Source organism: Orcinus orca, chromosome 11, assembly GCF_937001465.1.
Source record: "Orcinus orca chromosome 11, mOrcOrc1.1, whole genome shotgun sequence".
Classification (NCBI taxonomy): Eukaryota; Metazoa; Chordata; class Mammalia; order Artiodactyla; family Delphinidae; genus Orcinus; species Orcinus orca.
Window position 1 is genome coordinate 38,892,387 of NC_064569.1, and position 27,883 is coordinate 38,920,269.

Here is a 27,883-nt window from a genome sequence, read left to right on the forward strand (position 1 = left end):
GGCAAAAACTGAGGAATTCGATTACAAAACAATTAAAGATTTATGTTCTATCAACAGCACCAGGGACAAAGTTAATAGGCAGATGGCAGAATGAAGAAAATATTTGTCTAAAACTGACAAGGATGTAATATAATCCTAAAATATACATGGAACTCCTACAAATGAGCAGGGAAAGGACAGCAACCCAATAGAAAAAAAGGGTACAAATAATATCAATAGGCAATGTACAGAATAGAAAAAACTAATATGGATATGGAAATTTGATCAAAACCATTATTAATCAAATGCAAATTAAACCAACAATGAGATCAGTTTATAACTATAAAAACAGCAAAAATCAGAAATCTAGACAATTACTAATGTTGTCAGGAATGTGGAAATGTAGAAACTTGCGCTGCTGCAAGACTAGTTTCGCCACTTCTGGAAAGCAATCTGGCAAAACTTGGTTACATTAAATAGACTCATACCCTATAGCCCAGCAATTCCTCCCCTAAGAAATATAAAACAAATTCTTTACAAGTCCAGCAGGGGACTAATAGGAGGATGTTCTTTGCAGGGTTACTTGTAGTGGTATGGAGTTGGGGGCAATGTGGGTGTTCATCAATGGAGGAGTGGATAGATGCAACATCGTGAGTGAAGAGTGCACACAGTGGAATAGCAGGTAACAAAGTGAAGCAACAAATTAAATATTAGCATCTGGCAGTGTGGATGGAAATGAAAAACAGTGCTCAGTGAAAAAAGTAAGACACGGAATGAGACATGTAACAGTAGCTTTGGAGTACATTTAAAAATAAATGCCTACAAAATGATAACTATTTTCTGAAGACACATTTAAACAGATATATACACACTAGAAAACTGCCTATTTTTCGGGGTGGAGGGAGTGAAGATACAGGGTATAAAGATAGAATAAAGCAATAAATAAAGACATAAAACAAGAGAGCCTTTCCTTGCAGGGACCAATGATGGTGTCTCGTGAACTGAGGATTATGATTAATTCCATCCATTGAGGAACAAAAACTTCAAAACAAAACATAGCAAAACACAAACACAAATATATCAGCGCTTGGACCATGAACAGAATGGCAACTGGAAGAGGAAAAGCAGGAATGAAGAAAATCTTGCAAAAATACTGACAGCGAAATGGGCTTGTCACTCCAAATAAGAAGTACAAAGAACAGGGAAGTCTGATGCTCAGAGCACATGGGTGCCATTTACAGATGGAAGGGAGAAAGTAACATTTTTGGAGGCACTGATGTAGATGTTTGAAATACTTTATCTCATTTAGTCCTTATAATCACATTGCGGTAGATACTGCCTCAGCTAAGACTTTTTTGGTTGCGAGAAACAGAAACCCATCTGTATTAGTTTTGAGGGGGAACAAAGAAGGAGCTTATTATAAGGATGCAAGGTTATCTCATAAAACCCAAGAGCAAGAATGCAGGTGGGCCTCCAAGGCTGACTAAAACCTGGGCAGTCATTATCTTGGGCTCTTTCTTAGAGACATGGTGTTTTATCTCTGCTTCCCTCTCCTCTGACTTCAACCTATTCTCCCTGCTAACTTTGTTTCTTCAGGTACATGGCAGAAGACAATTGCTCCATAGGTTGGGTGTCTGCCTGTTCCAGCCCTGAACTGATTATACCCACTGCATACCAATTCCAAACTCCTGTGAAAGAGGACTTAATCCATAAAGCTTTGCTGCACTGATTGTGCTGATGGTGGAGGGTGGTGTCCCATGGCACTTACTAACTTGATTGCCAGGTTCACCCTTATGGGAGGAGAAAAGGGTTCTTAGGGAAGGGGCTGTGTGCATAGCAGATACTCTCTAAAATCTCTACCGCGACTGATAGGACTGTGCAGTATCTGCCAAATGAATGAATGATTGAATGACAGGAGACTCAGGTTTCTCCAACTTCAAAGTGCATGCTCTTTCTAATACATCATGTAGCCTTCAAATGTTTGCATGTGAGATAACTGTTTCCATTACCTCAGTAAAAGAGAATAGTCTTGTATAAGGGCATACCCAGGAAACAGATGGCACATTCAAATCACAATAATTTGAGGAAGTTTAATAAAGATTTATTTGCAAAGGTGTGGGCATGGTGTAGGGAAATCACAAGGGCAGTGGGCAGTTCCCAGAATCTAGTATTAGAGAGGCTGAGCCTGAAGAGGTAACGGGAGATGGTGGTTCAAACTTAGAAACAGAGAGCTATGTAGAGGGGGTCACATGGCAGGAGTGAGATCTTAGCAAGGGGACTCAAGTGAGTCCACAACCCTCAAAGGGAAACAGAGGATTAAATACCCAACCTCACACTCCTACTTCCCTCTGATATTCTGCCTATGCTACTCACTGGCTGAACCCAATAGAAAGCCAGGGAAGTAAGGGAATCTATTGATGTGGTCCATACAGGTTAGCCTCAAAGCCCAGAGCTGGGTGAAGAAGATAAGGAATTAAACAGAAGAAAGAAACAGCTATCTAGATCGTTAGACTGGAAAATAAAAATAAACACGTGTAGTCAGATTTGAAACCCAAAAATGAGATTTGTAAGGGTGTTCCTAGAGGCTCTAGATATGTTTAATTTTCATGTCCTGGGTAAGCCATATATATTAAACTGATTACTTCAGCTGAAGTCACTAATTATGGTGCCTCAGGGGCTTCCTTGGAGGTCCAGGACTCTGGACACTCCCTCTCCACTCCTATCAGAACAGCTCTGCTTTTATTTGGTTAATACAACAGGATTCTGCTTAAGATTTCATTGAGGAAACAGCGCTATAGCACCACCTATAGTCAGGCAATATGCTAAGGACTCGAACCACAGACTAGTGGGGAAGACAGAAAAGTAAGTAACAGTACAGTGTTAGGAAAACGCACAGGTGATGAAGGGTTAAAGAAAGTCCAGTGAACCCAGAAGGGGCGAGGGATCAAGGAAGGCTTCCCGGAGTCGGTAACTGGAAAGGGAGGCAAGGAACCTCAGAGGACACTGCCGTTGTCTAAAGAGGGAAGAGGAGTCCAACATTATGCAATTCGCTGAAAGGGGGGCTATCACCTGGAAAGAACTAAGATACAGATCCGCGTACAAGGCTCGGAGCTAGGGTGACTGCACGTGACGGGCAAAGATCTTCGCTCAGTCCAGCCTCCAGCCCTGCTCCGCCCCTATCCCATCCCACCCCACCGACAGCCAAAGGGGCGCGGCATTTCAACAACTGCACTCGGCAGGGGGAACATCCCAAGCCCGAGGTCCGCATCACCAGCTGGGGCGGATGTCTGCAGAGTCTCCCAGAATAGCTGGTGTCTCCCAGACTGGTCTGGTTAGGGCTCTCTTGCCCGGGAGGGCTAGCCAAGGACAAGGCGCTCATTGGTTGCCATAGAGGCGATCCGAGAGGCTGGGGAAGGCTGATTGGCCGCAGGTTCTTAGCGCGGACCACGCCCGCCTCCTCTGCCAGCTGCAATCAGGTCAGGGCCCCGAGGCCTCTTGGGTAGTTTATTGGTGCGGTGCCAAACCGGGCTGGTTAACATGGCGCCGGATTTAGATGGGAGGAAAGCAGGGCCGGGCCACAGCTGAGGTCGGGCTGAGTCGGGACTCTCAGTAGAATTCCTGGGTTTTCTTCCCACATTTTCGGCCCTTCGGCCGGGCTGCGGTAACCCTAGAGCCTGGTCGCGCGGTCTGGTGACCAGTGACTTTGCATCGGGAGATGACGCGCATTTCAGGATGGCTTCTAGTTAATGCATTTACAGGAGTTTTCGCTGTCCCTGTGGGCTCTTGTGCCCCCAGGGACCAAGGCAGAGGCTGCAAGGGATACAGGGCCAGGGCGGTGTATCTCTAGCGCTACAGCCCCACCATGCGTCGGTTCCCGTCTGGCGCTCGTGGCTCCTGCGAGCCGGACCTTGAACCAGAAAGTGCGTGGCCTTGAGAAGACAGTTCTAGGTCACTCAGCCTGGTTTTCCAGCATTCATGGCCATACTTGCCCTTCTCCATCCACGTTGAACGCAACATTTTTATGACGAATCACGCAGTTCCTCTTGCCTGGAGTTACTAGTCCCTGCCAACGCCGCACCCCGCCCCATTTTCTACCTTTTAATTCACTATTCTTTAAGGCTTAGATCTAGTATCACCTCAGTATAAAGCCTGCCCATTCTTCAGGATAGTTATTCTATTACCTCTTAAGGAGTGCAGGCTCAGGAAGTGGTGCCCAGTTAGTATTGCGGCTATGCCATTTGAAATGCGCTGTGATTTTGAGCAAATTACTTAACCTCCTTGAGCCTCAGTTTTGCTTCTCAAAATGGAGGTAGTATTACTTCAAGGGTTTTGTGAGGTTTAGATGTAACGTTGTTAGAACCTAAGTGCTTAATAGTTGTGAATGCTGTTATTATCTGTCATCCCAGTGTACTTTGTATAGGCTTGTTATTAAGTTTGCCCATTGTATAACCGTTATTTGTTCTTATCCGCCCTGTTAGAGCTTAAAAGCTGGAACTGTGTTTTGTTTATAGCATCAGCGTAAATAGTGCTGGGAAAATGTTATATTATTTCTCAGAAAACTTTGTAAAAAGCACCCTTTCCTCTCTTTTCGCTTTTTTCCTTTTTTCTTTCCTTCACTTTTTCTTTTTACTCTTAAAGACTCCTTGAGACAGGAATTTTTAAACTTGGAGAGGGAGCTGAGATCCTGAGGCAAGAATAAGCACTTCTTTGTTCTCCATGGTGACCAGGAAAGCCTTAACATTTCCCTTTCCCTTGACTACACTTAGGGCAAGTTTCTTCTTGACTGTTGTCTCCTGATCTCTTTTTTCTCAGCGCATTTACTTTAGAAACTTGCAATTACAAATTCTTTCTCTGCCCCTTTGAAATGTACAGAAATCTCCCTAAAAGCCCCTTGCCAGTTTTAAGACCCAGGGAATGTTTTCTCAAGAGCCATCCCTTTGAAGTGTAATCCTCAAGGAAGATAGCACCCCTGTTTCCTAGTCTCTGTGGGAGGGTAGGAGCCCAACTTTACTGGGTGTCTTGCTCCAAATTGTAAAATACAGCATATAAACTTACTTTTCCTTTGGGTAAGAGCAATTACCACCCACAGGTGGCCTAAGATCTCCCTACTGCAGCTCTTAAAAACTCTCCAGCCACTTGTTTCAGCAGAGTTGAATTCAGTCTCCTACCTCTTGCAGTAGCCTTAAATAAAATCTTTCTTGCCTGCTTAACTTTGCCTTGGTGTAGTCTTTCTTTGATAATGTAAATGTTTAGGTTCTGTGCTTATTGTTTCTTCTTGATTACAGTGTTGTCTCATTTCTTACTTCTTGCTGTCTGAGAAGTGCTTATCACATGTCCTCTATTATCTACAGATTCACCAATTTGGACTGAAAAGAGTAGAGCTTTGTGGAGTGAAGCTACTGCTTCAATTCACTGCAGGGTAGTTAGTATGTGATGTGCAGGATGTGGAAAGGGCAGTACATCTATTTGAGGGCATCCCAAGTGAGGTGTGTTCATCTTATGGAATTAGCACCAGAAAACAAAGCACAGGCCTATGCCCTTTCCTTTCCTATCTATTATGAAAGGAGCATGAGAAAGATGTAATTTTCAAAAAAAGAGAACAGCTGAGAATATAATGCCCTCTCAAGGGACACTGGCTTTTGTTAAGAAGAGAAGCTAAGCCAGAGAGGAAGGGTTGCAAATAGAAAGCATTCTGCAGTGGTGGAGGTAGTGTGGAGAGGTGTTCCTTAAAGTACGGGGAATTAAGTGGACCCATTTACGACGAGGAGGTAAAGTGGAATAGGACTGAATTGGAATGAAATGAAAGATGGTTGAGAAAAACAGGCAGTAGGGAGAGGGGAGTTAACTAGGAGTATGGGTAACAGGGAAGGAAACTGGTAGCCTAAGAAGCTTGGTAGAAGCACTTATTACTTGGATCTGAAGGGAAATATCAAACAGTCATGTATTTAAGGAAACTAGAGGACTTAGGAAGAAGGGGTTTGACACCTGGCCTCTCCCCCTTACCCTTCCCCGACACACACAAGCATAAACACACATTGAATGCAGTGTTGATTATTTAATGCCACCACAAATTCTCCCTCATGGCCTAGTGGAGGCAAACAAGATAAAGCTCAGGCTGCTGATCCTTAGTTTTTCTTTTTCTTCTTTTTCTCTAACTGACTTTTCTTAATGTCAACACTGCTCCCTAATTCCCTTTTTCTTACTTCTTCCTCTACTGTTTCTCATGTAGGAGCAGGGTGGATGAGGGCAGATTCAGGAAGTGAGAGTGGAGTGTGAGAAAGAAAAACAGATTAAAATGATAAGTTGAAAGAGAAAAAAGTTTACCTAAATGTATATGCAGAACTCAGGCTAGGAAGAGCATGTATAGAAAGAAAATGAAATGGACTTAAGTGTGCTTATAGATCCTGTTGTGATAACTTAGAAGAAAATCACTCAGGAAAGTCTCAAATTCTCCTGAGGAGGGTCCAAGAGAAAACAGTGCTTAAAGTTACATCAGACAGATGAGCATTAGACATCAATAGGATCTTCCAGGTCTGATGCTATTGCAAAGGAAGCTATGAATGCTCTTTCCTGGAGCCTTTCAGCACTGGAGAGTTACCCAATAGTCAGGGTTGGAGGAGGGATCTTCCCCTCCAGGAGTCTTCCCACTAGACAGACTCTGCCTGGGAAAAGCTGCTCCTCCCAAAGGCCCTCACCATGGCCCCTTTCATTTCTTTATTTCAAAAACTGTAGATGATGGTATTGCACATCGGGGTGATAATGGTGTAGAGGAGAGAGAAAGGCTTGTCTTTGTCAGGACCATGTGTGCTGTGTGGTTCATGTAAGAGAACATGGCTGAGGTGTAGAAAAAGATGACCACAGTCAGATGGGAGGCACAAGTAGAGAAGGTCTTCCCCAGACCAGAGCAGGAGGCTCTGCCCAGAATGGAGGCCAGGATGCGGGCATAAGAGATGACAGTGAGCACCATGGGGCTGAGCAGCACCACAATGGCATCGGCAAAGATGACTCTCAGACTAAACTGGGGGTCTCCATAGAGAGAGCAATCACTATGGGGGCCTCTCAGAAGAAGTTTTCTATGTGGTTGTCTCTGCAGAAGGGATTCTGGAATAACATATACTCAAGAAAGATGCCATTGATCAGCCCAAAGAACCAGGCAGTACTCACCAGCGTCACATGGACCTGCTGGCTCATGATCTGGGCACAGCTAAGTGGGTGGCAGATAGCAACATAATGGTCATAGACCATGAAAGCCAAGAGGATGCACTCAGCCACACCCACACCAAAAACCAGATACATGTGGGTCAAGCACGAGGCAAAGGAGACAACACAGTTCTTGACCACCAGGTGGATCCGCATCAGCATTCCACCAGGTGGAATGGTGGTAGGAACGAAGTAGATATTCAGGAAGGATAGGTGGCCAAAGAACTGTGTGGGGCTGTTGAGCCTGGGATCTGTCCAGGTGATGAAGATGATGAGGCCATTCATGGGCATGGCAGAGGGCTAGGAAGAGGACAAAGAGCAATGCCCGTGTGGAAGGGGAGCTCTGCTCGAAACCCATGAGGATAAACTCTATCACTGTGCTCCTATTCCCTATATCCACAATCTGAGGCCTGCTTGAAGAGGGAGGACAGCAAAACACAGACAGGATACCTGTGTACAGGTTTTATCCACGTGTATAAAAATAGATTAAGGGCAAAAGGGTGAAAGAGATGGGAATTTCAGTAAACTCCATGTGAGTCGGCAGTGTCATGGGCACTGAAAATACCAGTTCTACTGTAGGCAGGAATAATGGAAACATATTATGAACCAAGAGAGATTCTGTTGTACTTCGTATGAATCAAGAGAGATTCTGTTGTACTTCGTATGATTCTGTTGTACTTCGTATGAATCAAGTTGGACCTGAAATACTGTATCCAGTTCTGTGATATCTACTTCAAATGATTATATACCAATGGGATTATGTTCAGAGACAAAAAAGATTGCGAATGATCTAGGAACCACGTGACAAAGAACAGTATGGAGGTTCCTTAAAAACTACAAACCCAAACAGACACTCACCAAGACATATCATAATTAAAATGGCAAAAGTTAAAGAGAGAATACAAAAGGCAGCAAGAGAAAGACAAAGGGTCATATTACAAGGGAACCCTGAGGCTATCAGTTGACTTTTCTGTAGAAACTTTGCAGGCTAGAAGGGAGGGGCATTATATATTTAAAGTGCTGAAAGAGAAAAACCTGCCACTCAAGACACTCTACCCAGCAAGGTTATCATTAAGAATTGAAGGAAATATAAAGAACTTCTCAGAGAACCAAAAACTAAGAGTTCGTCAATACTAAACCAACCTTACAAGAAATGTTAAAGGGTCTTCTCTAAATGGCAAAGTAAAGGCTGCAACAAGAAGTAAGAATCTATAGGAAAGGAAAACCCCCACTAGTAAAGGCAAATATATAGTAAAGGCTGTGGATCAACCACTTAAATAAGCTGGTATGAAGATTAAAAGACAAAAAATATAAAATCAACTATAACTGCAATAAACAGTTAAGGGATAAACACGAAGATGTAAGATATGACATAATAAAACACAAAACGTTGGGGGGGGGAGAAAAAATGTAGATCTTTTGGAATGTGCTTGAACTTAAATGATTACCAGTTTAAAACAAGTAGACATAGTTATAGGTCAATATATATGAACCCCATTGTAATCACAAATCAAAAATATACAACAGATATACAAAAACTAGCGAGAAAGGAACACAAACATACCATTGAAACGAATCATCAAACCACAAGGGAAGAAACTAAAAGGAGAAGAACAGAACAGAACAGAGAACTACAAAAACACCTGGAAAACAAGTGTAAAATGGCAATAAGTACACAACTATCAATAATTACTTTAAGTGTCAATTGGACTAAATCGTCCAATCAAAAGACATAGGATGGCTGATTGGATAAGCAAAAAAGGTCTTTCTACCTGCTTCTTAAAAGAGACTCACTTCAGCGCTAAACACACAGACTGAAAGTGAGGGGATGGAAAAGATATTTCATGCGAATGGAAATGACAAGAAAGCTGGGGTAGGAGTACTCACTCATATCAGACAAAATAGACTTTAAAACAAAGTGCTGTTTGGGAATGACAGGTACACTTACTATGTTTAAAATAGATAACCAACAAGGACCCACTGTATAGCACAGGGAACTCTGCTAAATATTCTGTAATAACCTAAATGGGAAAAGAATTTGAAAAAAAATAGATACATGTATAACTGAATCACTTTGCTGTACACCTGAAACTAACAGAACATTGTTAATCGACTATGCTCCAATATAAAAGTTAAAAAAAACAAAGTGTATAATAAAAGACAAATAAAGGCATTATATAATGATAAAGGGATTAATAGAAGAAGAGGATATAACATTTGTTAACATATATGCACCTAATATAGGGGCACCTAAATATATAAAGTAAATATTAACAGATGTATAGGGAGAGACTAACAATAATACAATAATAGTAGAGGACTTTAACACCCCACTTACATCAATGGACAGACCAACCCAACAGAATATCAATAAGGAATCATTGGCCTTAAATGACACATTACACCAGTTGGACTTAATAGATATCTGCAGGACATTCCATTGAAAAATAGCAGAATACACAACACAAAACAAGTATCAACAAATTTAAAAGGACAGAAATTACATCAAGTATTTTTTCCAACCACAATGATATGAAACTAGGAATCAATTACAGGAAGAAAAATGAGAAAAGAGCAAACACATGGAGACTAAATAACATGCTACTAAATAATCAATGGGTCAAAAAAGAAATCAAAGAGAAAATGAGAAAATGCCTCAAGACAAATAAAAATAAAAACACAGATTTCCAAAATCTATAGGACATGGCAAAAGCAGTTCTAAGAGAAAAGTTTATAGTGACTATACAGGTCTAACTCAAGAAAGAAAAAAAATCTCAAATAATAATCTAAATGTAGGGGCTTCCCTGGTGGCGCAGTGGTTGAGAGTCCGCCTGCCAATGCAGGGGATACGGGTTTGTGCCCCGGTCCGGGAGGATCCCACATGCCACAGAGCGGCTGGGCCCGTGAGCCATAGCCGCTGAGCCTGCGTGTCCAGAGCCTATGCTCCACAACGGGAGAGGCCACAACAGTGAGAGGCCCACGTACCGAAAAAAAAAAAAAATCTAAACGTACATTTAAAAAAATTAGAAAAAGAAGAACAAGCAAACACCAAAATAGGTAGAAAGAGGAATTAATAAAGGTTGAGTGGGAATAAGTGAAAAAGAGATTTTAAAAAAATCAATGAAACTAAGAGCTGATTTTTTTAAAAGGTAAACAAAATTAGAAAAAAAACGGCCTGTGGGGTCTCCAGGAGCCACACCTCTCGGGGCAGGTCACAGGCAGAGCTGGAGGCCTCCTTGGCCCTGACAGGCTGCAGCACCCGATGTCAAATGATCCAAAAGTCTCTGGAGTCCTCTGTGTGACCTTCGAGGACCCATCAACCTGAAAACAGAGCAGGATGCAGGTGTTTCGACTGTGGAGGCCATAGTGCCATGTGGCTGACAGGGTCTTGGTGCTCCTGCCAGGTGTCAGGGCTGTGCCTCTGAGGTGGGAGAGCCGAGTTCAGGACATTGACCCACCAGGGACCTCCCAGCTCAACGTAATATCAAGTGGCAAAAGTTCTTCCAGAGATCTCCATCTCAACGCTAAGACGCAGCTCCACTCAACAACCAGCAATCTACAGTGCTGGACACCCTATGCCAAACAACTAGCAAGACAGGAACACAACCCCACCCATTAGCAGAGAGGCTGCCTAAAATCATACAAAGTTCACAGACATACCAAAACATACCACCGGATGCAGTCCTGGCCACCAGAAAGACAAGATCCAGCCTCATCCACCAGAACACAGGCACTAGTCTCGCCCCTCCACCAGGAAGATGACACAACTCACTGAACCAACCTCAGCCACTGGGGGCAGACACCAAAAACAACAGGAACTATGAACCAGCAGGCTGTGAAAAGGAGACCCCAAACACATTAAGGTAAGCTAAATGAGAAGACAGAGAAACATACAGCAGATGAAGAAGAAAGGTAAAAACCCACCAGACCAAAAAATGAGGAGGAAATACACAGTCTACCTGAAAAAGAATTCAGAGTAATGATAGTAAAGGTGATACAAAATCTTGGAAATAGAATGGAGAAAATACAAGAAACGTTTAACAAGGACCTAGAAGAACTAAAGAGCAAACAAACAATGATGAACAACACAATAAATGAAATTACAAATTCTCTAGAAGGAATCAATAGCAGAATAACTGAGGCAGAAGAATGGAGAAGTGACCTGGAAGATAAAATAGTGGAAATAACTACTGCAGAGCAGAAAAAAGAATGAAAAGAATTGAGGACAGTCTTAGAGATCTCTGGGACAACATTAAATGCACCAACATTCGATTTATAGGGGTCCCAGAAGAAGAAGAGAAAAAGAAAGGGACTGAGAAAATATTTGAAGAGATTACAGTTGGAAACTTCCTGAATATGGGAAAGGAAATAGTCAATCAAGTCCAGGAAGCACAGAGTGTCCCACAGACGACAAATTCAAGGAGAAACATGGCAAGACACATATTAATCGAACTCAAAAATTAAGTACAAAGAAAAAATATTAAAAGCAGCAAGCGAAAAACAACAAATAACATACAAGGGAATCCCCATAAGGTAAAGAGCTGAACTTTCAGCAGAAACTCTGCAAGCCTGAAGGGAGTGGCAAGACATATTTAAAGTCATGAAAGGGAAAAACCTACTACCAAGATTACTCTACCCAGAAAGGATCTCATTCAGATTTGACGGAGAAATTAAAACCTTTACAGAGAAGCAAAAGCGAAAAGAATTCAGCACCACCAAACCAGCTTTACAACAAATGCTAAAGGAACTTCTCTGGGAAGGAAACACAAGAGAAGGAAAAGACCTACAATAACAAACCCAAAAGAATTAAGAAAATGGTAATAGGAACATACATATGGATAATTACCTTAAATGTAAATGGATTAAATGCTCCAACCAAAAGAAACAGACTGGCTGAATGGATACAAAAACAAGACCCGTATATATGCTGTCTACAAGAGACCCACTTCACACTTAGGGCTACATACAGAATGAAAGTGAGGGGATGGAAAAAGATATTCCATGCAAATGGAAATCAAAAGAAAGCTGGAGTAGCAATTCTCATATCAGACAAAATAGACTTTAAAATAAAGACTATTACAATAGACAAAGAAGGACACTACATAATGATCAAGGGCTCAATCCAAGAAGAAGATAGAACAATTGTAAATATTTATGCACCCAACATAGGAGCACCTCAATACATAAGGCAAATGCTAACAGCCATAAAAGGGGAAATTGACAGTAACACAATCATAGTAGGGGACTTTAACACCCCACTTTCACCAACGGACAGATCATCCAAAATGAAAATAAACAAGGAAACACAAGCTTTAAATGATACATTAAACAAGGTGGATGTAATTGATATTTATAGGACATTACATCCAAAAACAACAGAATACATTGTCTTCGCAAATGCTCATGGAACATTCTCCAGGATAGATCATATCTTGGGTCACAAATCAAGCCTTGGCAAATTTAAGAAAACTGAAATTGTATCAAGTATGTTTTCCGACCACAATGCTATGAGACTAGATATCAATTACAGGAAAAAAATCTGTAAAAAATAAAAACATGTGGAGGCTAAACAATACATTACATAATAACCAAGAGATCACTGAACAAATCAAAGGAGGAAATCAAAAAATACCGAGAAACAAACGACAATGAAAACACGATGACCCAAAACCTATGCGATGCAGCAAAAGCAGTTACTTTTAAGAGGGAAGTTTATAGCAATACAATCCTACCTCAAGAAACAAGAAACATCTCAAACAACCTAACCTTACATCTAAAGCAATTAGAGAAAGAAAAACAAAACAAAAAAAAACCCCAAACTGAGCAGAAGGAAAGAAATCATAAACATCAGACAAGAAATAAAGGAAAAAGAAATGAAGAATAGCAAAGAACAATAAAACGAAAAGCTGGTTCTTTAAGAAGATAAACAAAATTGATAAACCATTAGCCAGACTCATCTAGAAAAAAAGGGAGAAGACTCAAATCAATAGAGTTAGAAATGAAAAAGGAGAACAACTGACACTGCAGAAATACAAAGGATCATGAGAAATTACTACAAGTAACTATATGCCAATAAAATGGACAACCTGGAAGAAATGGACAAGTTCTTAGGAAAGCACAACCTTCCAAGGCTGAACCAGGAAGAAATAGAAAATATAAACAGACCAATCACAAGCACTGAAATCGAGACTGTGATTATAAATCTCCCAACAAACAAAAGCCCAAGACCAGACGGCTTCACAGGTGAACTCTATCAAACATTTAGAGAAGAGGTAACACCTATCCTTCTCAAACTCTTCCAAATTATAGCAGAGGGAGGAACACTACCAAACGTAAAATAGATCGCTAGTTGGAAGCAGCTGCATTGCACAGGTAGATCAGCTCGGTGGTTTGTGACCACCTAGAGGGGTGGGATAGGGAGGGTGGGAGGGAGGGAGACGCAAGAGGGAAGAGATATGGGAACATATGTATATGTATAACTGATTCACTTTGTTATAAAGCAGAAACTAACACACCATTGTAAAGCAATTATACTCCAATAAAGATGTTAAAAGAAAAAGGTGTGGCACATATAAAAAATGGAATATTACTCAGCCATAAAAAGAAACGAAACTGAGTTATTTGTAGTGAGGTGGATGGACCTAGAGACTGTCATATAGAGTGAAGTAAGTCAGAAAGAGAAAAATAACTACTGTATGCTAACACATATATATGGAATATTAAAAAAAAGGTTCTGAAGAACTTAGGGGCAGGACAGGAACAAAGACGCAGACATAGAGAATGGATTTGAGGACAAGGGGAGGGGGAAGTGTAAGCTGGGATGAAGTGAGAGAGTGGCATGGGCTTATATATACTACCAAATGTAAAATAGATAGCTAGTGGGAAGCAGCTGCATAGCACAGGGAAATCAGCTTGTTGCTTTGTGACCACCTAGAGGGGTGGGATAGGGAGAGTGGGAGGGAGATGCAAGAGGGAGGGGATATGGGGACATATATGTATATATAGCTGATTCACTTTGTTATACAGCAGAAACTAACACACCATTGTAAAGCAATTATACTCCAATAAAGATGTTAAAAATAAATAAATAAAATTTAAAAAAATAAAAAATCCTTTAGCCAGACTCACCAAGAAAAGAAGAGAGCCCAAATAAATAAAACCAGAAATTAAGGAGGAAAAATTACAATGGACACTACAGAAATACAAAGGATTATAAGAGTATACTATGAAAAATTAAATGCCAACAAATTAGACAGGCTGGAAGAAGTGAATAAATCCCTAGAACCATATAATCTTTAAAGCCTGAATCATAAAGAATTAGAAAATCTGAACAGACTGATTACTAGTAATGAAATTAAATCAGTAATAAGAAAACTTGCATCCTAGAATTCCAGGTCCAGAACACTTCACAGGTGAATTTTTGCCAAACCTATAAAGAAGATTTAATACCTATCCTTTTCAAATTATTCCAAAAATTGAAGAAGAAACATATTCAAACTCATTTTATGAGGACAGATTATAAAACCAGACAAGGACAATGCAAAAAACAACACCACCAAAATCCTTGATGAACATATTTGCAAAAATTCTCAACAAAATATTAGAAAACTGAAGTTAAGATTAAAAAAAAACAATACACCACAATCAAGTGGGATTCATTTCAGGGATGCAAGGATGATTTTACATCTGTAAATTGATCAATGTGATACATTATATTAACAAAACAAAGGATAAAAGTCATATGATCATCTCAATAGATACAGCAAAAGCATTTGACAAATTCACCTTCATGTATGATAAAAACTCTCAACAAAGTGCGTGCAGAGGGAACATATATCATCACAATAAAGGCCAATATGACAAACACACAGCTAACATCATAACTCAATTCTCTAAGATTAGGAACAAGACAAGAATGCCTACTCTCACCACTTTTATTCAACATTGTATTGGAAGCTCTAGCCGGAGCAACTGGCAAGAGAACTCAAAAATTCAACCAAATTGGAAAGGAAGGAGAAAAAACTGTCACTATTTGCTGATGACATGATACTATATATATAAAATTCTAAAGACTCCACCAGAAAACAATTAGAACTAATAAGTGAATTCAGTGGAGTTGCAGGATACAAAATTAATACACAGAAATTTGTTGCATTTTCATACACTAATAATAAACTATCAGAAAGAGCAGTGAAGAAAACAATTTCAATGACAATTGCACCAAAAAGAATAAAATACTTAGGAATAAATTTAGCCAAGGAGATGAAAGCCCTGTACTCTGAAAAGCATAAGACACTGAGTAAAGAAACTGAAGATGACACACAAATGGAAAGATATACTGTGCTCATGGATTGGAAGAATCAATATCATTAAAATGTCCATACTACTCAAAGTAATCTACAGATTCAATGCAATCCTTATCAAAATACTAATGGCATTTTTCACAGAACTAGAACAAATAATCCTAAAATTTGTATGGAACCACAAAAGCCAAAGCAATCTTGAGAAATAAGAACAAAGCTGGAGGTATCACATGCCCAGACTTGAAACTATACTACAAAGATATAATAATCAAAACAGTATGGTACTGGCACAAAAACAGACACATAGATCAATGGAACAGAACAGAGAGCCCAGAAATAAATCCACACTTATATGGTCAATTAATATTTGACAAACGAGGCAAAAATATACAATGGGGAAAGGACAGTCTCTTCAATAGATGGTGTTGGGAAAACTGGACAGCTACATGCAAAAGAATGAAATTTGACCACTTTCTTACACCATATACAAAAGTGAACTCAAAATGGATTAAAGAGTGAAATGTAAGACCTGAAATCATAAAGCTCCTAGAAGAAAACATATGCAGGGCAGTCTCTGACATAGTTCTTAGCAATATTTTTTTGGATCTGTCTCTTCAGGCAAGGGAAGCAAAAGCTAAAATAAACAAATGGGACTCTATCAAACTAAAATGTTTTTGCACACTGAAGGGAACCACCAACAATATGTAGAAGATAGCAACTAGCAGATGTTTGCAAACTATGTATCTGATAAGTGGTTGATATCCAAAATACATAAAGAATTCATACAACTAAAAAAAAATTTAAAATTGGGCAGAGGACCTGAATAGACATCTTTCCAAAGAAGACACACAAATGCACATGAAAAGATGCTCAATATTACTAATCATCAGGGAAGTGCAAATCAAATCCACAAGGATGGACCTTTAGGGTATTATGCTAAGAGAAATAAGGTAGACAGAGAAAGTCAAATACTGTACTATTTCATTCGCATGTGGAATCTTAAAAATCAAAAGAAATGAGCAAACAAGACAAAACAGAAAGAGACTCATAGATGGAGAGTGCAAACTGATGCTGGCCAGAAGAAAGATGGGTGCAGGTGAAGGAGATTAAAAGGTACAATCTTCTAGCTATAAAATAAATAAGTCATGGGGATGTAATGTACACATAGGAAATAGAGTCAGTAATGTTGTAACAACTTTGTATGGTGCTTGATGGTAACTGGATTGATTGTGGTGATTATTTCATAATGTATAAAAATACTGAACTATATACTTTGTTGTACATCTGAAACAAATATAATATTGTATGTCAAGTATAACTTAGTAAAAAAAACTCCAAAATACCTGAGGCAAAAGTAAATAAAACTAGGAGAAAAAGACTACAAAATTACGGTCAGAGATGTCACAGTAATCAATTCTACAAGTAGATGAAATCCCAAAATATAATAGATCTGAACAACTCTATCACTCATGTTAACCTAAGTGACATTTACAGAACACTGAACCTAGCATTAACAATATAAATACCATGTCCTTTCCAGATGCATAAGGAGAATTCACCAAGATAGACGTTACTCTGGGCAATAAATAAGGAATTTTAAAGAACTTAAATCATTCAAATTATGTTACTTGATAATAACAAAATTATAATAGAAATCAATAACATAAAGATAGACATTTACGTTGCCTCCGTATTTTGGCTACTGTAAACAATGCTGCTATGAACATTGGGATGCATGTATCCTTTCAAATTAGTGTTTTTGTTTTTCTCTGGATGTATACTCAGGAGTAGAATTTCTGGATCATATAGTAGTTCTGTTTTTAGTTTTTTTGAGAAACCTCCATACTATTTTCCATAGTGGTTGCACCAATTTACATTCCCACCAACAGTGTACAAGGGTTTCCTTTTCTCCACACCTTTGTCAGCAGTTATTTGTATACTTTTTAATGATGACCATTCTGAAAGATGTGGGGTGATATTTCATTGTGGTTTTGATTTGCATTTCTCTAGTAATTAGAGATGTTGAGCATCTTTTCATGTGCATGTTAGCCATCTGTATGTCTTCTATGGAAAAATATCTATTCAGGTCTTCTGCCCATTCTTTGATTGGGTTCTTTGTTTTTACAATATTGGGTTAATATGAGCTGTATACATATTAACACTTTATGGGTCATATCATTTGCAAATATTTTCTCCCATTCAATAGGTTATCTTTTCATTTTGTTAATGGCTTCCTTTGCTGTGCAAAACTTTAAAATTTGGTTAGGTCCCATTTGTTTATTTTTGCTTTTAGCTATTTTGCCTTAGGAGACAGATCCAAAAAATATTGCTATGATTTATGTTGGAGGGTGTTCTGCCTATGTTCTCTTCTAAGAGTTTTATGGTTTCATGTCTTACATTTAGGTCTTTAAACCATTTTGAATTTATTTTTGTATATGGTGTGAGGAAATGTTCTAATCTCATTCTTTTACATGTTGCTGTCCAGTTTTCCCAGCACCACTTGTTGAAGAGACTGTCTTTTGTCCATTGTATATTCTTGTCTCTGGTGTCATGGATTAGTTAGCCATAGGTGTGTGAGTTTATTTCTGGGCTCTTTGTTCTGTTCCATTGATCTATGTGTCTTTTTTTTTTTTTTTTTTTGGTGCCAGTACAATACTGTTTTGATTACTATAGCTTTGTAGTACAGTCTGAAATCTGGGAGGACTATACCACCAGCTTTGTTCTTTTTTCCCAAGATTGCTTTGGCAATTTGGGGTCTTTTGTGTTTCCATATGGATTTTAGGATTATTTGTTCTACTTCTGTGAAAAATGTCATAGGTATTTTGATAGGGATTGCATTAAATCTGTAGATTGCTTTGGGTAGTATGGATATTTTAAAGATATTAATTCTCTTTTCTTCTTGAAACAACTGACAACAAAAGTTCTTTGTGACTATGAGATGACCTTGAGGATACTAGCATACTATCACTTCTGCCTACATTCTATTGGTCAAAGAAAGTCACTTAGTCAAGTTAGATTCAATGGGTAGAAATGTATAGTCACATGATGATGGATAGGGATTATTGTCCTATTGCAAGGAGATAGAAACTAGTCTATTAAATCAAGCTATGCAATTGCCATTCCAAAAACCTAGGAGTCTCCTTTGATTCCTCCATTTTCCTCACTCTTCACATCTACTCCATCAGGACATCCTGTTGAATCTTTTGTCAAAGTACATAGAGTCCATACATTTTCTTTCTGCCACGCTAATCTAAGATACCATCACCTCTTGCCTGGGCTCCAAGAGTCTCCTAATTGGTCTTCTCACTTTTACTCTTACACTTCGCCTGTCAATATTCCTCACTGCAGCAAGACTGATCTTAAAATGTAAATCTGTTTGCATTGTTCACTCACTTAAAAAAAGACTTTCTATTGTACTTAGAATAAAATTTAAACTCCTAACAGCATTGGAAGCCATGTATTATCCTCCCTCTGCCTATCTCTCTAATCTCATCTCATTCTGGTTTCTTCTTTTATTCACTATATTCCAGCCACAAGAGTCTTATTTCAGAAAAAAATTTCCAAGCTCTTTCCTGTATCATTCCCTTTGCATATGCTGTTCAATCTCTCTAGAATGCTCATCATCATCCCTTAAGTCTTAGTTTATGTATCATTTTCTCAGATAGGCCTTCTGTGACCCTCCTCTCTAAAGTCTGTCCCCCTGCTATTCTCTACCTAGCTCTTTGTTTGATTCTATCATAACTCTTATTTGTTCGTTTACTTATCTCCTCAACTAGAGTGTAAGCACAATGAAGGCAGGAACCATTTCTGTGTTGCTCACTGTTGTATCCCCACACCTGGCCTTGACCCTGGTACTTTGTAGGTTTAAAAAAAAAGTTGAATAAATGAGTGTATTAATGAATAAATGAAATAATGAAGTTGTTATCCAGTGCAGTGGCCATGGGGAAAGAAAAGAAAGAACACTTGAAACTTTTTAGACCCAGGTTAAATGTCCAATCCTTTCTGAGGCCTCTCCTTATCTCTCTATTAAGAAATTGAGTATAGTGTTCCATGGCTGAACGATCTCTGATTTTTGTTTGTGCCTAATTTGTGGTACTTAACATTCTCTAACTCTTGTAGTGATTGTTTTGAACAACTACTCTCTCCTGTCAGATTTTTACCTATCTTAAAGCAAAGACTATATTTTATTCATCTATCTCCCATAATATGCAGCACCTGACTTGGCAAATAGTAGACTGAATATATGTTTTGAATGAAAGGATGAGGGGATGATCTGAACATTTTCCTGTTCTAGGATGAGGGGAGGGAGGGGCTCATGCTTCTTGAAAGTTTTCCAATCTCATTACAAAAGTTCTTTGCCCAGGGCATGAGCTTGCCATGCTTCACTTTCTGAGGGAGACCAAAGAAAGATACAAATAATGGATTGACCTCTTTCCAGAATTAATAATCTTGAGTAAAAAGCCTGTTATTTCCCGAATGATTATAATACAGAGCATTTCCCAGCACAACCCAGTAAGGCCAATAGAAATTACTTTGAACTTGCAAACTTTTCTCCCTGGGGAAACCTGGTAATAGTCTTGAACACACTCTGAGGAGGCACTTGGGTCCCAGCCAGTCTCTTCCCTCCTTTGGTGTGTGTGGGAATAGGTTTAAGGGGAAGAGAAGGTAGAATCAAACTGAGACCCTCACGGCCTCATTAGCATTTGTTACTTAGAGATTCCCAGAGGTTCCAAGTGTGGACATCCCAACAGGCAGCTTTACTTCAGACCAGTTAAGGCCAGACTGAGTTTTGCTTTTACTCTAAATGAGTCTCAGGAGGTTAGTTAAGAAGATGCCTACAGGAACTCCCTGAGTGACAGCCTAAAGAGGATCAGGAGCAGCTGGGATTTATTAAAGGAGTGAGCAAAGGGCATACGTCCAGGAGATGTCCCTGCAGATCTTGTTCTGAACATCCTGAGTAGCCTGGCAACTCCAGGGCCAACTGTCCCTGCTAAGTAACTTAAAGACTGTTCCTGGAAGACTCTCTCTACTCCCACCACAAATCTTTCCTTTGCAGTCTCTTTTGGGTTAGTCAGGAAAGGCGGATCTCTGATTTTGGGACATCCCTGTTAACTGTGCATTTCTCTAATCCATCCCAATCACCCATAGACAGATTAAATTCCTCTGGAAACAAGACTTTCATCTTATTTACCCTGTATCACAGATTGTTTGCAATAACAAAAAAGTAAAAGCAATCCAATTATTCAACAATAGATAAACTGTTAAATAAAATATGGACCACCTATATAATGACATTTTATGCAGTCAGAAAAATATTTATGAGTTGTTTACTCCATGAATACCTATTTACCTATAATTTTAAGTGAAAAGTCAGGATGAAGAATTCTATATGTAATATGAAAAGGCTATATAAAATCACATTTAGGGAAGGAATAAATGGAAATATACCAAAATGAGAACAATGGAAGTATTATAGATAATATTTCCTACTTGTTATTTTTCTTTAAATGTTTCTATAGTTTCAATAGCATGTATTGCTATCATAATAAGGAAAAACACATTAAAATGGTAATGGAGCCATTCAGCACAGAGTTATGATTGTCTCACATAACACCAAAGAAAAATCACTGATCAATGTATTTGTTTCCTAGAGCTGCCATAACAAATTACCACAAACTGGGTAGTTTAAAACAACAGAAATTTATTCTCTCATGGTTCTGGAAGCTAGAAGTCCAAAATCAAGGTGTTGGCAGGGTTTGTTCCTTCTGGAGGCTCTGAGGGAGAATTTGTTCCATACAGCTCTCCTTCTGCTGGTTGCTGGCAATCCCTGGCATTCTTTGGCTTGTAGAAACATTACTTCATTATCACATGGCATTTTCCCTGTGTGTTCTTGTCCAAATCTCCCTCTTCTTATAAGGACACCAGTCATTAGATAAGGGTCCACCCTCATCCAGTATGACCTCATCTTAACTTGATTACATCTGCTAAGACCCTATTTCCAAATAAGGTCACATTCACAGGTTGCTGGAGAATAAATACCCAGACTTTACTCTGTTCTATCTCCCATCTCCAGCCAAATGGTAGAACCTAAATGGAAGCCAGAGGGCAAGGAAGCCTATGATGGAGACCATACACATCATCCTCTGGGAGCACTAAGCAGAGTGAGGAATGGAGTTGTAACGGCAAAAGGAAGCTACCTAGAACAGTGGATATTTATTTAGTGTCATGAATGTTTGTATGGTTGGCCTGAGGCCTCAGTTCCTCCCTAGCACTTGTTGGGAGGCTGTTCCTTGCCATGTGGGCCTTTTACATTGCTTCATCAAAGTAAAGACTCAAGAAGATCCAGAGAGAGAAAATTCCAGCCAGATGGAAGCTGGAGTCTCTTATAACCTAATCATGGAAGTGACACACCATCATTTTTCCTGTACTGTATTCATCAGGAGGAAGTCAGTAGGTCTAGTCCACACTCAAGGAGAAAGAATTAAATAAGAATGTGAACAACATGGCCCCCTTCATTCTCTCTAATAGAGGGCTAATTTTGTTCCCCTCTTCCTAACAACCAAATGCTTCAGAGGTAGCTGGGTCCCTTCCCAGCTCCAGGGGGTCAATCTTAATTAGCCTAAACCAAACATGGTTACCCTATTTCCTTTGCCAAGGGTTACTTTAAGTATAATTGTATGATACAATTCTGGCAAAAACTATGTGAGGCTAACCTCCTGGGAGGCTTCTGAGAAGATCACCCTCATTCTTAAAAGGGACACAAACACAGAGACACTTCTTGCTCCTATGAATGTAGTTTTTTTGCATCTGATGCCCGGAACCATGTCAGCCATCTTGGAAGCATGTGGGCATCCAGACTAAGAAGGCAAACCAACACTAAGTGAAGATGGCAGAGCAGAAAGATTTAGCAAACATCTGGGATTCTGATAATGTTGCTGAATTAACCAACCCCAGATCATCCATCTCTATAGTCCTTGTTATGTGATTTAACAATGTATTCATTGTTGTGTCACTTTTGGTTGAATTTATATTAAGTTCAACTAAAAGTATCCCGACAGACAATACTGTGACTTATTTGTTAAACAGCAGCTATGCCACACTGAGTATCTAACTCTTATTAAAGTCTGTGACCTTGGGCAAGTAATTTAATCTCTCTTGAGTTTTCTTATCTGCAAAATGGAAGTAATAATAATACCTATGTCACATATCTCTTGTGAAGATTAAATCCATCAATGTACATAAACAATGACTCACATATTACAAGGGTGCAATAAATGTGAGATATTATTATTACTGTTGTTGTTATTATTTATGTCAGACATTAAACTAGGCAGCTTACACAGTCATTATTTTCTTTCCAGGTAGATATTACTACTTTTATTTTACTGGTGAAAAAATGAGATCAAGCAGAGAGAAGAAATGTATTCAAAGTCACACAATAATTATATTAGGTAGGGATTAGTGTATCTCTATTTTATAGATATGGAAATTGGGGTTTAGACACACGTCTAGTAAACAGTAAAGCAAAACTCTGAAGACAGACTTTCTAGCTCCAGAGCCCATGCTTTTAACCACTGTTACATGTACTGCCTCCAAAGATGAATCATAATTTATTGAACAATTCTCCTATTGTTGGATAATTAGTTTTCTAAACTTTCACTGTTACAAGTAAATGAACACATATCCTTGACACAGTTAAACAAACAACTATTTCTGTATGATAAATTCCTAACAGTGAAAGAAGGTCTGTTTTTTAATATCCAACAATGCCTTGCAAAATCAGAACAAAAATTCAGAAATTAATAAAAATCTTTTTAACATGATCTAGAGCAAGCCATCTGAATTAGAGAGGAGAGAGATCCTTGCATATTTTTTTCCACTTTTGAAAATCAATAATGGTTTTTATTAGAATACAAAAACTGCTGCACATGCCCATTAAAATTCCATTTAGCATCCGTTTTATTTGAGATTCAATGGGGCACCATTTTATTCTATTTTATTTTTTTTAAACATCTTTATTGGAGTATAATTGCTTTACAATGGTGTGTTAGTTTCTGCTTTATAACAGTGACTCAATTATACATATACATATGTTCCCATATCTCTTCCCTCTTGTGTCTCCCTCCCTCCCACCCCCCCCCCCAACCCCTCTAGGTGGTCACAAAGCACCGAGCTGATCTCCCTGTGCTATGTGGCTGCTTCCCACTAGCTATCTATTTTACATTTGGTAGTGTATATATGTCCATGCCACTCTCTCACTTTGGCCCAGCTTACCCTTCCCCCTCCCCGTATCCTCAAGTCCATTCTCTAGTAGGTCTGTGTCGTTATTCCCGTCTTGCCCCTAGGTTCTCCATGACCTTTTTTTTTTTTAGATTCCATATATATGTGTTAGCATATGGTATTTGTTTTTCTCTTTATGACTTCACTCTTTTATTATTATTTTTTTTGTGGTACGCGGGCCTCTCACTGTTGCGGCCTCTCCCGTTGCGGAGCACAGGCTCCGGACGCGCAGGCTCAGCCATGGCTCACCGGCCCAGCCGCTCCGCGGCATGTGAGATATTCTCGGACAGGGGCACGAACCCGTGTCTCCTGCATCGGCAGGCAGACTCTCAACCACTGCGCCACAAGGGAAGCCCTGACTTCACTCTTTATGACAGACTCTCGGTCCATCCACCTCACTACAAAGAACTCAATTTCGTTTCTTTTTATGGCTGAGTAATTCCATTGTATATATGTGCCACATCTTCTTTATCCATTCATCTGTTGATGGACACTTAGGTTGCTTCCATGTCCTGGCTATTGTAAATAGAGCTGCAATGAACATTTTGGTACATGACTCTTTTTGAATTATGGTTTTCTCAGGGTATATATGCCCAGGCCTGGGGTTGCTTGCTCTAGTTCCTCCTCCAGCTACTCTCACCCTAAGCAGCTTCTTCTTTCTCATAGAGGACAGGGCAGCTTCCTCCACCACCACCCCAGACAAGTGAGGAGGGAGGTCCCAAGAAAACCTCCAGTTAGTTTGGGGGGCTGTATTTAGAAAAGGGAAGCAGGTGTGTAAATCCCTGATTGGATGCTCACAGAATGGTGGAACTGATGAGCTGCCACCAAATTTTGCAGGGATCTTGTCATATTTATATGTTCCTAAAGATGTGTGCCTACATTTTGCCTTGAAATGTCTGATTGTAAGAGGCTTGCTGCGGTAACCTGAGCTAGTAGGGTAATAGGGGGCAATGGAAGTATGATGGTTAATTTTATGTGTCAATTTGACTAGGCCACAGGATGCCCAGATATTTGGTTAAATGTTATTTCTAGGTGTGTCAGTGAGGGTGTTTCCAGAAGAGATTAGCATTGGAATAAGTATGCTGAGTAAAGCAGATTGTGTTTTCCAGTGTGGGTGGGCATCATTCAATCTGTTGAGAGCCTGAAAAGAATAAAAAGGCAGAGGAAAGGAGAATTTGTGCTCTCTGACTGCTTGAGTTTTGGCATTGGTCTTCTCCTGCCCTTATACTGGGACTTACATCATTGGTGCCCCAGTTCTCAGGCCCTTGGACTTGCACTAGAACTATACCACCAGCTTTGCTGGGTCTCCAGCTTGCAGATGGCAGACGGTGGGATTTCTCAGCCTTTATAATCATACAAGCCAGTTCCTCATAATAAACCTCTTGAGATATATGAAATTTATACTGTTAATCTTTCTCCCAGCCTTCCCCAAAGGGACTTATGGCCTTTTATCAGAGTTACTGTGCACTGAAGAAAATGAAATAATCAAACCTTTCAGGGACTACTGGACACCGACTCTGAACTGACACAAATTCCAGGAAACCCAAAATGTCACTGTGGTCCACCAGGCAGAATACAGGCTTATAGAAGTTAGGTGATCAATGAAGTTTTAGGTCAGATCCATCTCAGAGAGGGCGCAGTGGGTCACCAAACCTATTGTGTGGTTATTTCTCCATTTCAAGAATACACGTTTAGGGCTTCCCTGGTGGCGCAGTGGTTGAGAATCTGCCTGCTAATGCAGGGGACACGGTTTCGAGCCCTGGTCTGGGAAGATCCCACATGCCGCGGAGCAACTAGGCCCGTGAGCCACAACTACTGAGCCTGCGCATTTGGAGCCTGTGCTCCACAACACGAGAGGCCGCGATAGTGAAGAGGCCCGCGCACCGCGATGAAGAGTGGCCCCCGCTTGCAGCAACTAGAAAAAGCCCTCGCACAGAAACTAAGACCCAACACAGCCAAAAATAAATACAAAAACAAACAAATAAATAAATAAAAGATTACTAAAAAATAAGAATACACGCTTGGCAGAATTCCCACGTTAGTTCTCTGACTTGCAGAGTGAGGGCTATTATGGTGGGAAAGGCAAAGTCGAAGCCACTAGAACTGCCTCTACCTAGGAAAATCATAAACCAAAAGCACTACCATACTGCTGGAGGGATTGCAAAGATTAGTACCACCATCAAGGACTTGAGGGATGCAGGAGTGGTGAGTCCCACTACATCCCCATTCAACTCTCCTATGTGGCCTGTGCAGAAGGCAGATGGATCTTGGAGAATGAGAGTGGATTATCATAAGCTTATCAGGTGGTGACTCCAATTGCAGCTTCTGTACCAGATGTGGTTTCAGTGCTTAACCAAATGCTTTTTTCTTGATACCTGTTAGTTAAGACCACAAGAAGCAGTTCGCTTTCAGTTGACAAGGCAAGCAATACACCTTCACTGTCCTACCTCAGAGATATACCAACTCTCCAGCCCTACTTCATAATTTAGTTTGCAGGGATCTTGATCACCTTTTCCTTCCACAATATATTCCACTGGTCCATTAAATGGTTGTTGTTATTGCAAGTATGCATCATCAGTGAAAAAACAGCCTGTTTTCACGTTTATGCATGAAGCTTTAGAAACCATGGAAATTATATAAGCTCTAAAGTCCCCAAGCACCTTCTTGCCTTCTTGCCTCCGCTGACCTTAGTCCCTAGGGGGCAGGCCAGCTACCCTTATTAACATTTCTCTTCCACATAGAGCTAAATGCATAAGTGGACTTAGGGCTCCTCTTGGGGAGCCACACTATTATTTTCTCTTTGCAAGCACACCTGGGAGTATAGGTCCCAAAATTTAGAGCTGGGGATCAGAGAAAAGAGAAAGCCTTCATTTAAGGCTTGAGTCTAAGCAATACCTGCTAACTCATAATTTACCAGAAAGTCCTATACTAGGAATTTTTAGACACTGACTCAACTAATTAACGATTCCCATTCTGTCACTTCTTATTTCTAAGTCTAGGATAAGGTCAGTCATGAATAGGCCCAATGAAATTTCAGAAGGAAGAACAATATTAGATAAAGTGCCAGTCTAGTACTATCCTGCAAGATTTACCATTCATTCCCCCACATGAAGTCTGCCCATAACCTTGGTAGTATCCCATTAAAAAATTCCTCACTTTTTCTTTCCTTAGCTGGATGTTTTCTTCAAATAGTAGAAAGGCAAAAGTCTATAGAAATTTTTTAAATGCACAAAGGTAAGTAAATTTGAGATTTAATACTTGAGGAATGTGGTAGTATTTCCTGACTCCTGCACTGTTTAACAGAGAAAACAAATCTCTCTTTATAACCCAAGAAGCTATTGTGTAAGTGATGGAAAGGGGTCTAGTTAAAAGGAAAAGGGTAGGCAACAAGCAAAAGAGGTGAAAGCCAAATAGAAGGTAAGAAGTTTTTTTAAGGAAAGACAGAAGTGAGCAGAAGGGGCAGAGACTTCCGATTGGCATAGACTTCCTCTTAATGATAAATCACTGCTCAATTATTTCCATTAAATTCTTGTAATTCCTTTTCTACTTATGGGCCATTCACTCTGCTTTATATAAAATTAAAGTTAGCTCTTGCTTAATGAAAAAAAGCCAGCACAAATCATTATCCAGTGAAACAATATCTAAGCAGGTCTCCTGCTTGAGTCCCTCTTCTGATTGAGGAATTTTGCTCCTCCATTCTTTCTGGAAGAAAGATACACTTAAGTCTTCACACACTGTTATATGTGTGTGTCATATGGGTTCCTCCTTTATCCATGTATCAGGGGGCTTCTAGACCACTGTATTCTAGAACTTTAAACATTTGAGATTCAGCCTCATATTTATCGAGCATCTACTATGCTCCAGACACTCTTTTAGATGCAGGAGATGTAGCAGTGAAGAAGACAGACAAGTCCCTTGCTCTTATGGATTGTAGATTCTAGGGGAAGGGGAAGTTAACTATCAAATCAATAAGTAAACAAACAGGATATTATTCAGATAATAATAAATGCTATACTACTTTATATTGGGTGTTCAAGGAATGACCTGAGAAAAGAATGATATGAAGGAGCAAGTATGAAGATTTTGGAACAGAGGGTTACAGGCAGAAAGAACAGAAAGTG

The 27,883-nt window shown here is 39.7% G+C and overlaps 1 protein-coding gene across 1 annotated transcript in view; it reads right to left on the reverse strand.

Moving 5' to 3' along the window:
• Positions 1–6,626: 6,626 nt before the first annotated feature.
• LOC101275094 (olfactory receptor 10AD1) overlaps positions 6,627–27,883 on the reverse strand; it is a 31,139-nt gene continuing 9,882 nt past the window's right edge. Inside the window, 5 exon segments of the mRNA XM_033436559.2 lie at positions 6,627–6,796; positions 6,799–7,011; positions 7,014–7,474; positions 7,476–7,589; positions 10,379–10,500. Coding sequence (XP_033292450.2) covers positions 6,627–6,796; positions 6,799–7,011; positions 7,014–7,474; positions 7,476–7,589; positions 10,379–10,500 — 1,080 coding nt within the window.